This window comes from Toxotes jaculatrix, chromosome 18 (genome assembly GCF_017976425.1).
Source record: "Toxotes jaculatrix isolate fToxJac2 chromosome 18, fToxJac2.pri, whole genome shotgun sequence".
NCBI lineage: Eukaryota > Metazoa > Chordata > Actinopteri > Toxotidae > Toxotes > Toxotes jaculatrix.
The window spans coordinates 3,031,051-3,043,490 of NC_054411.1; the positions used below are offsets into that span (position 1 = coordinate 3,031,051).

General features: G+C 44.7%; 1 protein-coding gene across 4 annotated transcripts in view; it reads right to left on the reverse strand.

Moving 5' to 3' along the window:
- syt3 (synaptotagmin III) overlaps positions 1-8,724 on the reverse strand; it is a 30,065-nt gene extending 21,341 nt beyond the window's left edge. For 3 of the 4 annotated variants that reach the window (XM_041063203.1, XM_041063202.1, XM_041063200.1), the window contains exons 1-3: positions 8,489-8,724; positions 3,098-3,439; positions 1,232-1,648 (exon numbers count right to left, since the gene is read on the reverse strand). In XM_041063203.1, coding sequence (XP_040919137.1) covers positions 1,232-1,382 — 151 coding nt within the window. In that variant the 5' untranslated portion in view covers positions 1,383-1,648; positions 3,098-3,439; positions 8,489-8,724. Of the gene's footprint in view, positions 1-1,231; positions 1,649-2,609; positions 2,735-3,097; positions 3,440-8,488 lie in introns of those variants that run through there. The other variant, XM_041063201.1, reaches the window with a different exon arrangement.
- Positions 8,725-12,440: the final 3,716 nt, after the last annotated feature.

Consider the following 12,440-nt stretch of genomic DNA (forward strand, 5'->3'; position numbering starts at 1 on the left):
CTATTCACTGACAGCTTTCGGCGGTCGCGGCCCTCGGAGGGCTCGGAGACTTCCGTCAGCAAACACCGAAAAATCACAGCTGGTAAGCGAGGGGGCCAACGCCTAAAACCATGGCGTGACATTTCTTCACAGAGCCGTCCAAATCTCCAGAGGCAGCACGCAGCCAATCCAAGCTAATCTACACTGAGCCACAGATATCCATGCTAATCTGCATAACAGCACACTGCACTTCCAAATGCTTCAATGAGAACCCACACACAATACTCTGCACACAATACACTCCACGGTGCAGCATGATGCACCTACTCGGTTTGGTTAAAAGAAAAAAATAGTTTGTAATCCAGCTCCGAGATAACAATCGCTGAGGCTCTTTTGGGGCTCGTAAAAGAAATGGGATGGACTTGTACCGTAGCCATTTCAATCTAGCAGATGAATATTTCATGGTTTGTTGTTCTGAGTGCACAGTACTTCTAACTATCTTTAAACATGGGCACTCCTCTCATACCTTAAAATCAAACACACAGTGCGCCATGTTTCCGTGCGTGTCCACAAAGGGCTGTGGGAACACCGGACATTTTCTGCGCGAGCTTTCGATTTGATCATTTCCGTGACAAACATTTCAGTAAAAGCCTGATTCAGACAAGCGTGGGGTCCTCAAAATCTTCAGTGATACTGATCAGTTCCTCACAGCAATCCCCCAAATCTTTTTAGTATCAAAGACTCGCCCCCTTCTGGCTTGAAAGGTGCCTGCTAAGTTCATGGTTTCCTCTCCCACAGAGTACAGCAGCTGTGGTCCGCCTGAATACACTGAACTGCAAATCAAAGCCAACTTTAGTTTCAGCTGTCTATCAATGTTTTGACAAAATCACTTGTTGTTGTTTGGAACTTGTTGAACACGCGAACACAGAGCAGAGCGGTTTATTCAGCAGGAGATTTTTTTTTGACACAAAGATTTCCATTACTGGACTACATTCAAACTGACGTGAATCAAACTGACCACGGCCTTTGTTCTGTGTGAAGGAGGAAACCACCAACTTTTGTAAACCACTTTTAAAGTTTAATGCGGGACAACCGTCGGTTTGATACGACAGGTTTCAGTGCGGGTTGAATCATCTGGGAGCAAACGTAATAAAAGCTTCTTTTAGTCTCATGATGTTTTGGAAAAGAGTCACGTCATCATCATGAATCATCGTCAAAATGATTCATGAGACGCTCCAGGTGTGTTGCTTACCTGTGTCCAGCTGTCTGTTGGGGCCTCTCAGCAGGTAGCTGAACTCCTGGCAGCGTTTGCTCTGGCTGTAACCTCTTGGGGAGTTGAAGCACAGCTCCTCCACCAACACCAGCGCCTTCTTACACAAGTCTTCATCCCAGTCCCCCGACATCCTCCAATCCGCATCGCACTCTCACCTGCAGTCAGCCGATGACAGCGCAGCCCTCGCCGCCCTCACCAATCGGACGGCGCTCGGGTAAGTGGAGCGTTGGCCCGTCCACCTTTTACAAGGTGTGAAATGAGAAGGAGGAGGCAAAGGGGGCAGCGGCGATCAAGGAGGAACACAAGGGGGCTCTGCGGGGTGTCTTGGTCTGGATCACAGAGACCAGACTGGCGTGCCCATGTATGACTGAGCGACACCCATCTCTCTCACTTTCCCTGAAAGAGATAAAGGGAGAGAAACTGGCAACGTAAGTGGAAGGACATAAAAGTGTACAAATCGGGTTTCTGGCAGATTAGTCACCTTACCCATTAAGTGTGAACGCTGATGCCAAAACCATCAGCGTGTCCCTGATAGATCATTGGCTCCAGTGCTACATAATATCGCTTTAGCATACACTGTGGAGAGTGATACTGGGCAACTGGCATCAAAGAAGATGTGAGAACATTTGATCTCGTTGCCAGCACATCTAAAATCCTGACGTGTGAGAGAGTCTGTCAGATGTTTGCTGAGATTGGTTAAAAAAAAAATAAAAAAATAAAAAATTACAGTTAAGGTTCAGTTCACTCAAATTATTATCTCACTACCACAAACCTTCCTGTTGATAATTTTTACTTTTTTTTAAACATTTGGTGAAAAATACTTCCTGGTAAAAGAAGCTGTCTGTGGATTATGTTGAATAACAGGGCATTGCTTCAGGCAGGGTGTGTGTACAGGGGTGGCAGCAGAAGGCTCTTGGGCAAATAAAAATGCCATATAGTCTTTGTGTAGCCAGAAGAATCAAACCAATGAGTTAATGAGCCTTAAATTAGCCCTCGAGGTACAAATAAATTATTCTGAATTGAAGTGAATTTAAAAGTAGCTGAAAGCTGTGCGCCGTTGCTCAGTTGTGCAGAGTTGGGTGTTGATTCTTTGTGGGTTCGGTTCTATGAGTAATCTCTTAATCCCAATTCAACAACATCAAAAGTATCACTTTTATTATGCTCTAAAATTAACACAGGGGCGTACGGCGTACGATTAAAAACTACTATTACTGCGTACTTTATGGCGTCCCAAAAAAGAATCCTCCTAAAACAATCATACTGAATTAATAATTTATTTCCAGAATGTATAAATAGGCAGGCTGCATAGTAAAAACAGCATTTTTACTTTCTATTGCTTAAATGTCAGTCTTCTTACTTTGAATGATGCCAGATGATTCAGGATTCACTCCACATGGTGCATACTGAATTGCACAGAAGCCCACTGTCAGTGAGGACACAGTGATGATTTTGGAGTCTAAAACCGACCGACGGGTCGATCATCCTGAAACTTTATGTAACATTTCAAAGCAAAACAGTCCTCACTGTAATTACAGAGCAATTTAGATAATTTTGAGCTCTCTTGTGTTGAATGTCTAAAACATAAATATACTGAAGGAACCACAAACACTGTGTGAGAGTGAGGAGGACTCACTGTTTGTGACTGTTTTTTTTAATGTGTAAGAAAATCCGCAAATGCCAAGATCAGAACAGCACGAACAAGTCTCTTGGCTGAAAGAACCAGCAGCGACCTTAGACTTAGCTTCTCATTTTGCAGCCCAGATCCATTGTACTTAAGGAAAACTCCAAATTAAAGCATTTCATTAGCTTTAATAATGTCATAAAGGCACGGTTTGTGTGTTTTACCTTTATTGAGCTTGACTCTCGATGTTCTGGGCCATGACGAATTTGCAAGCAGGAGCGGAGACACTCTACATGTAAAGTTTTCCTCTGCAAATAGGTCTGGCAGAGAAATGCAGTTATGCCTGCAGTGCATGCATAACCTTTAGCTTGTTATTTTCCTAATGTTTCCAAGACCAGAAACAGGAGCCTGCAGACAAGTGGCTTTTTTTTTCTTCTTCACTACAAGTTGGGAGCAGAGTTGAGCTCGTAGTCATCTAGCTCCAGCAGGAAATGGTGGAACGCATCGGTGTCTGTGTTCTCTCCAAAACATCAGCATGGACTCTTCTTGAAGTTTTCCAACATCACCTGAAAAAAGAAATCTATCAGTCAATAAGATACACAAAGACAGGTGCAGCAGACACAAACAACAACAGCAAAAACACCAATAAACACAAAAGTCTGCAGGGCTTCAAAATCTCATAAAACATCAGACTGAGGTATAATTAGCTGTGTTAAGTCTGACTGCCTTATGCGTGCGCTCCATGTCCTTTCATCCAAGAGAAAGTAGACTTCTTTAGCATACTGTCTTTATTTTTGAACTCATTCTGTCTAAATAAAAGCAGGTCAATGCCCAAACTCCAATTTCTCACAGTCTGTGAGGCTCCAGGGACTCTGACTGAGGAGAATGTATGCAAAGTTGTGTCTAATAATACCGGCCCATTACAAAAATGCTGGAATTGAATATGTCCTGCCAAAAGTCTTGCACAAGCCCTGGTCTGGTTGGAAAATAAATCAATGGCAAAACAATGTTCATGGTGAGAGGTCAGCTCACTTTTCCACTGAGATGTTTTGTCCTTGTGAAGCAGCGAACCTATTTCTCAAGCGAGGCGCCTGGTCAGACAAGGGGAAGGACTATTGATCATTTGATGTATGTTGTTCTGTGAAACGTCAGTGTCAGTCTTTGTGCATTGACTGGCACCTCCCTAGCAAAGTGCTCCTTATGTGTCCATCTGTCTCCCAGCCATCAATCAATCACCACATTAGGCAAAGACATATTTCACTCCGAACAAGATCCGAAACAAGGAATGCTTCCACTCCCTTTTCAGTTTTCTGTCTCTTGAAGACAGAACACTTTTTCTCTCTCCTTCACCCTCTGTCTCTTTTGAGAAGCTGATTGTCACGTTAGGATACTGTGTCAGTCTAAAGGGAAGTCAGATAATGCAGAGTCTATTTATCTGTCCATCACAGCACAGCCTATTGCAGAAATGAATCCGAAATTAGTGAATCAAAACGCCATCCAGACCCAACATCCTACACTACCCCGCTCTTGCCCCCCTCCTTTCACTCTCTGCCATTAAGATAGTAAATCTGTCTGAGTGACTTTAAAACCCAGGATATCTCAATCTGAAGAATGGCTGTCTGGCACAAAACTGGCCGCCTAAAATGCCAGAGAGAGCATCAGAAAGGAGGGAGAGGCAAAGAGGGGAATGGAGGAGACAGACGGACAGAAAGAACGATTGTGTAGCAAGAGACAGAGGAAGAGGGAGACAGAGAGGGAGGGATAAGAGAGATGCTGACATTAAATTGGAGGCGAGACAGATAAAGAGGGAGGGAGAAAAAATTGGAGCAGAGAAGGGCAGGAAAAAAAAAACATAGGAAGCTGGCGGCGAGGGTGACACAGCAACAATGGTAATCAAGGGTTTGAGGATGCAATTTACTACAAGCAAAATATTTACAGAGGCTGGTTATTCACAGATAAATATGCCTTCAGAAACATGTTGACGAATCGTTCCGCTCAGATAGCGCCATGCCCAGAAACGCACATTCCTACTGTAGAGAGCAACACTAAACCTCCCACAGATGCTCCATTGACTGTTGTTTTGCCTGGGATCAATACTCTCAGGCAACGGATACGCCACAACACAGACCAGTCGACCAGTAAGGTCACTGTCCGATTGGCCGGATGAGACAGGACGGCATGCAAGGTCACAGTCTAATCACACAACGGAGGAGGAAGGAGAATCAGTAAACGCAGGTCCTGTCCAGTCATACAAGAGAAAGGACAGGGGGGAAAAAAAGGAGGAAGTCTGTGCTCAATTATGAAAGAAGCTGGCCACTGAGATCATGAGCTAAATCTGGAAGAAAACGGCCAGTTGCATGCATGAGAAACAAGGACGAGGCACCAACTGGATATAAACCGAAATTCAAGGGGAGACTGGTCAGGAAGAGGCTGCAAGTTCAACCCCACACGTTTGTCCTTGAGCAAGGCCGAGCCCCTGGCTTGCCCCTCTTGTTCATCACTTAGGATAAGAGCATCAGCTAAGTGTCTTATTTTTAATGGCTCTGTCCAGCCGTTACATCCTCAATCTAGCTTATAGGTGATAAACCAGATGAGGCATTTATGTTTGTATCCCCTTATAATGAAGGGATCATTCTTGTATTTGCACAGAATGGGCAGATTTGGAGCCGGCCTCAGGTACATGGAGAGCAGAGGGGGGGAAAAATCCAGCAAATCCAATACAAATTAGAGTGAGCAAGCACATCCAGACTGTGAGCAAAAAAAAACACGACTCGACACAGTACTCCTATTTCTTATTGCCAGGGCATACACCAATAAATATTTATCTAATATTGAATGCTCTCCCTCACTCCTTTTTGAGTAGTTGTATTGGATTTCTTATTTTTTGGCTCAGAACTCCTCACACAAGAATTCCAGTGGTTTGCTCCCTGGCTCGGAAATTCCACGGAAAATAACCTCCAACAAACAAAAATCCTCGAGGAGGGCGAATGTGAATTTGATAAAACCCAGGGGGCCGGTTTTTCAGTAACAAAGATCATGTTAGAGAGCGCGACTGACACCTGAAATCTGTATGTGGAATCTGTCTCTGAGGGATGAATCACACACCTCAGCTGGGTTTGGGAATTACAGTGATAAGGCATTTGAAACGCTGCTGTCTGCTGAATGAGAAGTAGAAGAAGACATTCAAATGCTTACCGCAAAGCTGTGATCTGTTGCAACCCCATATCATCATCTGGCATTTCATCTTACAGTCAAATTATATATTTGTCTTTCTGTTGAATAAAATACATCATATGTGAGTCTGTTCACAGTTTTTTTTTTTTGTTCAAATGCACCTGTCTCAAAATTATAAGTTGTAGCAGTGGAAACAGCAGTAGCAGTATAACCTTGAGATTTTTTCTGAATTTAATCTTAGAGTTAAGCTAACAAGCAGGGAGGTTCCAGACCATATCCTGATGGTTTCCATGAAAACCTCTTTCATTCTCCTCCTACTCACCCCCCCCCCCCCCCCCCCCCCCCCCGTCTCTTTATTATCTTGGACTAATAGGAATTAATGTGTATTGCTAAAATGTCTAAGTATTTTTATGGGGAGAAACTGAACACCTTCATGATTGCAAAATTTAACTGAGAACAGTCAGACCCTTTTTTTTGTGTGAGAACATAATGCTTCTGTAGACAAAGGAGACTAATCCATTGGATATACCTAATAGGATGTTTCAGGCGGATCTCATTCAACCTGCTTTCAAGTCCTCGTATCTGCTGCCACGCTCTTTCTTTTGTTTTCATCTGTACCTGGAAGTCATCTTTAATTGAGCCTCTCATCCTTGCCCTGAATGCTTTTGTTGTTTTTTGTTTTAAAGTCTGCAAATTTGCTAAAGTGTTTAAGCGAATTTCACACTTCCCATGTCTGCGCTGTCATGACAGTTTTCACAGGAACAGTATTCCCTTTAAAAACGTGTCATTTCCAGTCGGCTCTACTCCACAGACTGGTGACTTAGCCCTGTGACCTGCTCCCCTCTGTTCCAGACTTTGATGCTGTCTGCTCTGCTGTACCCTGCTGGGCCGTATCATGTTGTGTACCACCTCAAATCGATGTACTCGTGTACCCTTACATCATCCGCCATTCGCAAGGACTATCCCTGATTCATAGAGGTCGTGACCTCGCTCCACTGGCGCTGGCATATCCTCCTTTTCTGTTTTGCATCACTTCCTTTCGAGGCCACGGCGATGTCTGCCTGAGACAATGCTATCATCGCTCCTCTCTGCTCATTCGGCTGTGACGGATTGATGCGCAGGGGTAAACAGATAGGGCTACTACAACTCATCTTTTTGGTTATTCCAGTGGAGCGGTACTGTGTTACGGTGGGGACAGAGACGGCGCCATACGAGGCCAAGATTGAGCGTGGGGATATTAATGTCTATTGACTAGAGGTAATAGCTTTGCTGAGCCTCAGCCTCGAGGTTGTTCCAATTTAGCGTGTCCTATAATAGCTACTGGACACCCTTTCAGCAAATAAATAACCTGAGGTGGAAGAGAGTGGGCCTTAATATCTGTTTAAGACCATATATCTCTATAAACATGCAATCAAACACCCGCTCACATCCGAGCAGAAACTGTCTCCTTTTATCTCCACCTATTTCTATCCCACATTCACACATATCAAAGGTTGCTGTTCAGGCTTTCGCAGCTTTTCACCACCCTGGGCCCATTGGAGCTGCAAGTGTCTAAATTATCTATAACATGAGACAGGAAATAGAGAGCAAGTGGCCAGCCAGGAACCCTGGGATACTGGTGCTACTCTTCCTGTCTCTTGCACAGCCAGTGGAGCTGCAGAGTGGGACCTATTTACAGACAGGGAGTGTAATCTCACACACACACACACACACACACACACACAGACAACGGGCCGCCCTCACTTCATTTTTCACCTACCGCTATGTCAGAGTCGGTGAGTCAGTGTGTCTCAGTGGTTGTTTTTTTTTTTATTTATTTATTTTGCCCATTTGCGCTCATACGGTTCTCTGTGGTGGGAAGCCAGAGCAACTGTGCCTTTGATGGTACGGGGGAGTGGGGTGGGGTGGTGATGGTGGTGGTGGTGTGGGTGGAGGGGGGGAATTACGCACGTCTTACGCACGTCAACCTGTCTTCGGTGTGCTTTCTGCGTGCTCGTGCGCGCACCCCCCCTGTCTGTTCGTCTTATATCTAATAGCATTTGCGTGAAAAAAAAAAAAAGTTAAATCATCACCGTCAGTGAGGAAAGCTGCCACTGATACACTTGTAATACAGACACCAGGCTGTTATCTGTTCTGTCGGCTTGTGCAGCCTACATAGCCTTATAGACTGCCTCCTCTCAACATGCATCCCACTATATGCTCGAAACATATACCTACCGATGGCAGAAAGCAATATGGAAGAGCCAGGGGGATGCACAAATAATATACATTAAATATTTATAGAAAACAGACACATGCTGCTAGATTTAGGGCATATTCAGCAGAGCCCAGTGCGGGATGCAGGATCAAAGGAGATATGATGCGAATAACGCACACATCGCAGGTCTCACAGAGCCGAATGCATGCTGGCCACAGGAGCAACAAAGGGAATATCTCCCTACCTTGGCGTTGCAGAAACCACTGTCTTCCTCTCTGTCCAATTTCAGATTTACGAGCTTCTCCGCTGTTTTAGTCAGATGCGACGCTTGTAAAGGGGCATTCCGCCCTCTTTCGCTCTGTCCAACCCCCCCTCCTCTCTCTCTCTCTCTCTCTCTCTCTCTTCTCTCCAAGACGCACCGAGCAATAAGCCCCGCAACCGGGATGGCAGACTGAGAGGGAGAAATGAACAATATGATATCTCTCCCCTCCCCTCTTTTCCCTCCGGTTTCCTGTGTTCTTCTCTTATATTTTCCCCCCTCCTTGTGTTTTTCCTCCTCTCTATTTCACTATCCCCTCCCTCTCACTCTCTCTCTCGCTCGCTCGCTCGCTCTCTCTTCTATTTTCCCTCCCTGTGCTCTGAATACTAATACTCTGTCTTTCCTCTCACTGCCTCTACAGCCCGACCAGTGCTAAAGACATACTGATGTATGATGGGGCGTGTAAAGGGAAGGAGAGACGACGAGAGATGGCGTGTGCGTGCGTGCGTGCGTGCGTGTGTGTGTGTGTTACTGGGAACCAGGGACAGAGGGAGGTCCGGGGACGGTGTGGAGGTAATGGGCACTATCAGCCTGGAGGGTAGGTGGGTGGGTTAGAAGGGGCCTGGGATCTTGTTTGGTCTCATTAGAGCAGTGATTAGATAATAATACTCCAGCAGATGCCCCCTGGAGGGGCAGTGGTGCTGCTGGGAGTGGGTGGGTGGTTTGGGGGGGGGGGGGGGGGGGCACATAAAATGTTGCTCCTTTTTATGGAAGCATCCCAGGGAGGAGAGGAGGAGGTGGAGGTGGAGGTGGGGACTAGGATGAGAGAGTGTGAAGAGGAGGTGTTGCTTGGATGTCAGGCAGTGGGGAGCAGAGATGGAATAGAGGGCCAATGCTGTTCGGCTCTGAGCAAAAAAAAAAGGACATGGATCTTGTCGTGTTTGTATGTGTGCCGATGATTGTGGTGTGTGTGTGTGTGTGTGCGTCTGCACGCAACATGGAAACATGAATGAGAAGAGCAGCTGAGGGATACAGAGGCCATGATCTAGTTAGAATGAGACACAGTCTTATTGGAGTCATGATTAGATTACAATATTCCTGCAGGCCTCATATAAGGAGAGAGAGGGCACATAAAGATGTTTCTCTGTTTTATGGTAACATCACCAGCAGGATAATGAGGACCCTCCACAGTCGGTCGGGAATAGGTTCAGACATTTTATCAAAGTGGTAGTTTTTAAAGTTGTTTTTAAAGTGGCGTCCCTCGGGGCACCCTTTGGGGTCCTTGTCTTAATTCCCAGAGGGGAGTCGTCCAGCAAAATGAGAAAAAAAAAACTGTAATTATACAGCTGGATTTGTAGCCTGAGCTGTGAGAGAATGTAATAGGAATGTAGTTCAGATTTCCAGATGTCAAATTCTGAACGCAATCACATCCATCCACAAAAATCTCATCAAGTCTTTCAGACAAAAACAATCAGATGGTCTGTGGCCTAATGGGGATGCAACCCTTCAGGTTAATGAGTTCAGAACGTGTGAAGCTCTGCATTAGGGTTTCGACTCTGCTCGCTGCTCAGACAGTGCCAGCTTTAGCAGTTACGTAAGGCAAGTCATCCTTCTGCCCCTCAAGATTTTCATTGCATATGGGCCTGCTGCCATAATAAATTAACATGGTGAACAGTGTGTGCTTTTGGTTCTTGTTCTTCCTGTGATGTATAGCTGAGGTTTTCAACATCACCAATCATCGGTGACATTCCCTCATTTCTTACTGTCACTGCAGATATTTCTCCTTAAAACTACTTCATGTCCTGTTGTTTCGCTGCACAGAAAAATTTGTCACTGGTCGTGTCTGTGGTAAAACAGGAAGCTTGCACATTATTCATTTCTGGAGATGTTGCCTGGCTTGGAAAATCCTCCGACTGTGAGTTTTGTTGTCAAGACAGAGGCAGGCACCTTCATATTTAAAGACAGCACACTGATGAATTAATCATTCTCCCAGACTGTGCCCAAACACCTAATGGGCCACACAGAACAGAGAACATCCAGGCCTTATTAAAAACTTTGGTATGGAAATTTGACATTCATTTGGCTCAAAAACTATTATAAATGCACGCTTTAAAAAAAATAGTTCTGATCAAACTGTTTTTTTATTCATAAAAATGCTAATTACAGGCAACAGATTCGTTTGGCAAGTGGGGGAGGGGGTGTACACCTCAGCTGAAGTGAATCCAAATTTGTACTTTAATGTAGAACAAAGATAAAGACAAATATTTAGAAAAACGCTTGGAATCCACATCTAGAAAGGGTCACATCGGGGGAGAACCCAGGACTAATGTTCCTGCTGAGCATTTAGTGATCTACATCAAAGATTTTATCACACTGACAAAATAATAAAATCTTGTCACTCCTCATATCTAACAATTTAGCAAATGGACGAAATAATATCTCGAGAGTCGCTTTGCCTTGATTTATTACACTGACCACTTAATAATGTATTCCCTGCCCCATTACTAATAACTTATCACAGTGACAAAACTAGACCGTCTCGTCAATCACTGCACATTTCCCGGAGAAATTAAGCAGGAATGGGCTCGTGGCAGGAAATGATTTTCAACAGAAAACACGTCCTGCGGATTTTAATGAAGTAAAACCTCGTAATTATATGTCACGGTCTTTGTCATTGTTCTGGAAACAGCGATGACAAAAGAAGGATGGAAAAATAGCGGTGTTTGGAACCCTGCAGCGAGCGATGATTGACTGATAAATGAGAGTAAACAGTGACCTCTGTTAGCTGTCACAGCAGAGCACAGAGAGAGGCTGAGACACGCAACAGAGGAGGACAGGGATGCATAGTGAGGAAACCAGGACGTAGACAGTACAGAGGAGAGGAGGGGAGAGGAGAGGAGAGAGGCCAAGTTAAACAAATGAGATTGAGAGAAGAGAAACTAAAAGCTCGGCCGGGGGCAGTAGCTACTGTCAGCCCAGAGACCTTGTTTCCTCTAAAACAGACTCTAGCATGACAATATCTCTCTCATACACGGTGAATTATCCACTCTGACAAGTGCATAAAAAACATGCACTTGTTTTCACACATGCACAGTATAAAGCACTGAGAGTACTTGCACACGACATTCGTCGAAACATCACATATGTGCCGATACACTAAAGAAAGTAGACCAAGAGATGCTGGAGGGAAGAAAAGAGAGAGAGATAAAGAGTGACTAAGACCACGGGTGTCAGCTCGATAAGGCAAACTCTGTCTGAGTCCCAGTTTTAATGCAATGTTTTTAGGAATACCATGAAAAACACAACTCTCAAAATATATTAGGAGCTTGTTTGTAAAACTTAAAAAAAAGATTGTGCCCAAAGGAGCATCGAGGGCCAATGTTTCCTAATCATTTATCACACCGACCACATAATTATATATTTTCAAGAGTCTTGAGTCATTTTCCTCTTTGTCCCTCGGGCATTTTGTTGACAAAAGCTGGTTCAGCAATTTCTGGTGACAAATGGTATTAGATATTTTGTTGTATCTTAATTGCCAGTGAAGAGGTGACACAGCGTAGACTTCCTGCTGACACTGACTGAGGAGCTCATGCAAGTCCCGGGGTGGGATCGCAGGACTCGAGGTCTCCGAACTTTTCACCTCTTTAGCACATAACCGCGGTGGAGCGAAACCCCCGCGGTGCTACAACCCTCGGTGTGATGTTGTCAACTAATGTTACGTCCATGATGCTTCTTCCTCTAGCTTCAGACAGTCTATTTCAGGAACAAAGTCAAGAGAGGGGACTTTCTGTAGTTTATCCTAACCTTACCCCATTATCCAGACAGATTTCTGACTTCTCAGTTTGCCGCTTGTTTTTATCTTAAAGCAGTATGAGTATGATGAATAATGCATCCTTGCTGAGAAAGGTTGAGGTGAGCTAACTCCCTAAATCCAGGG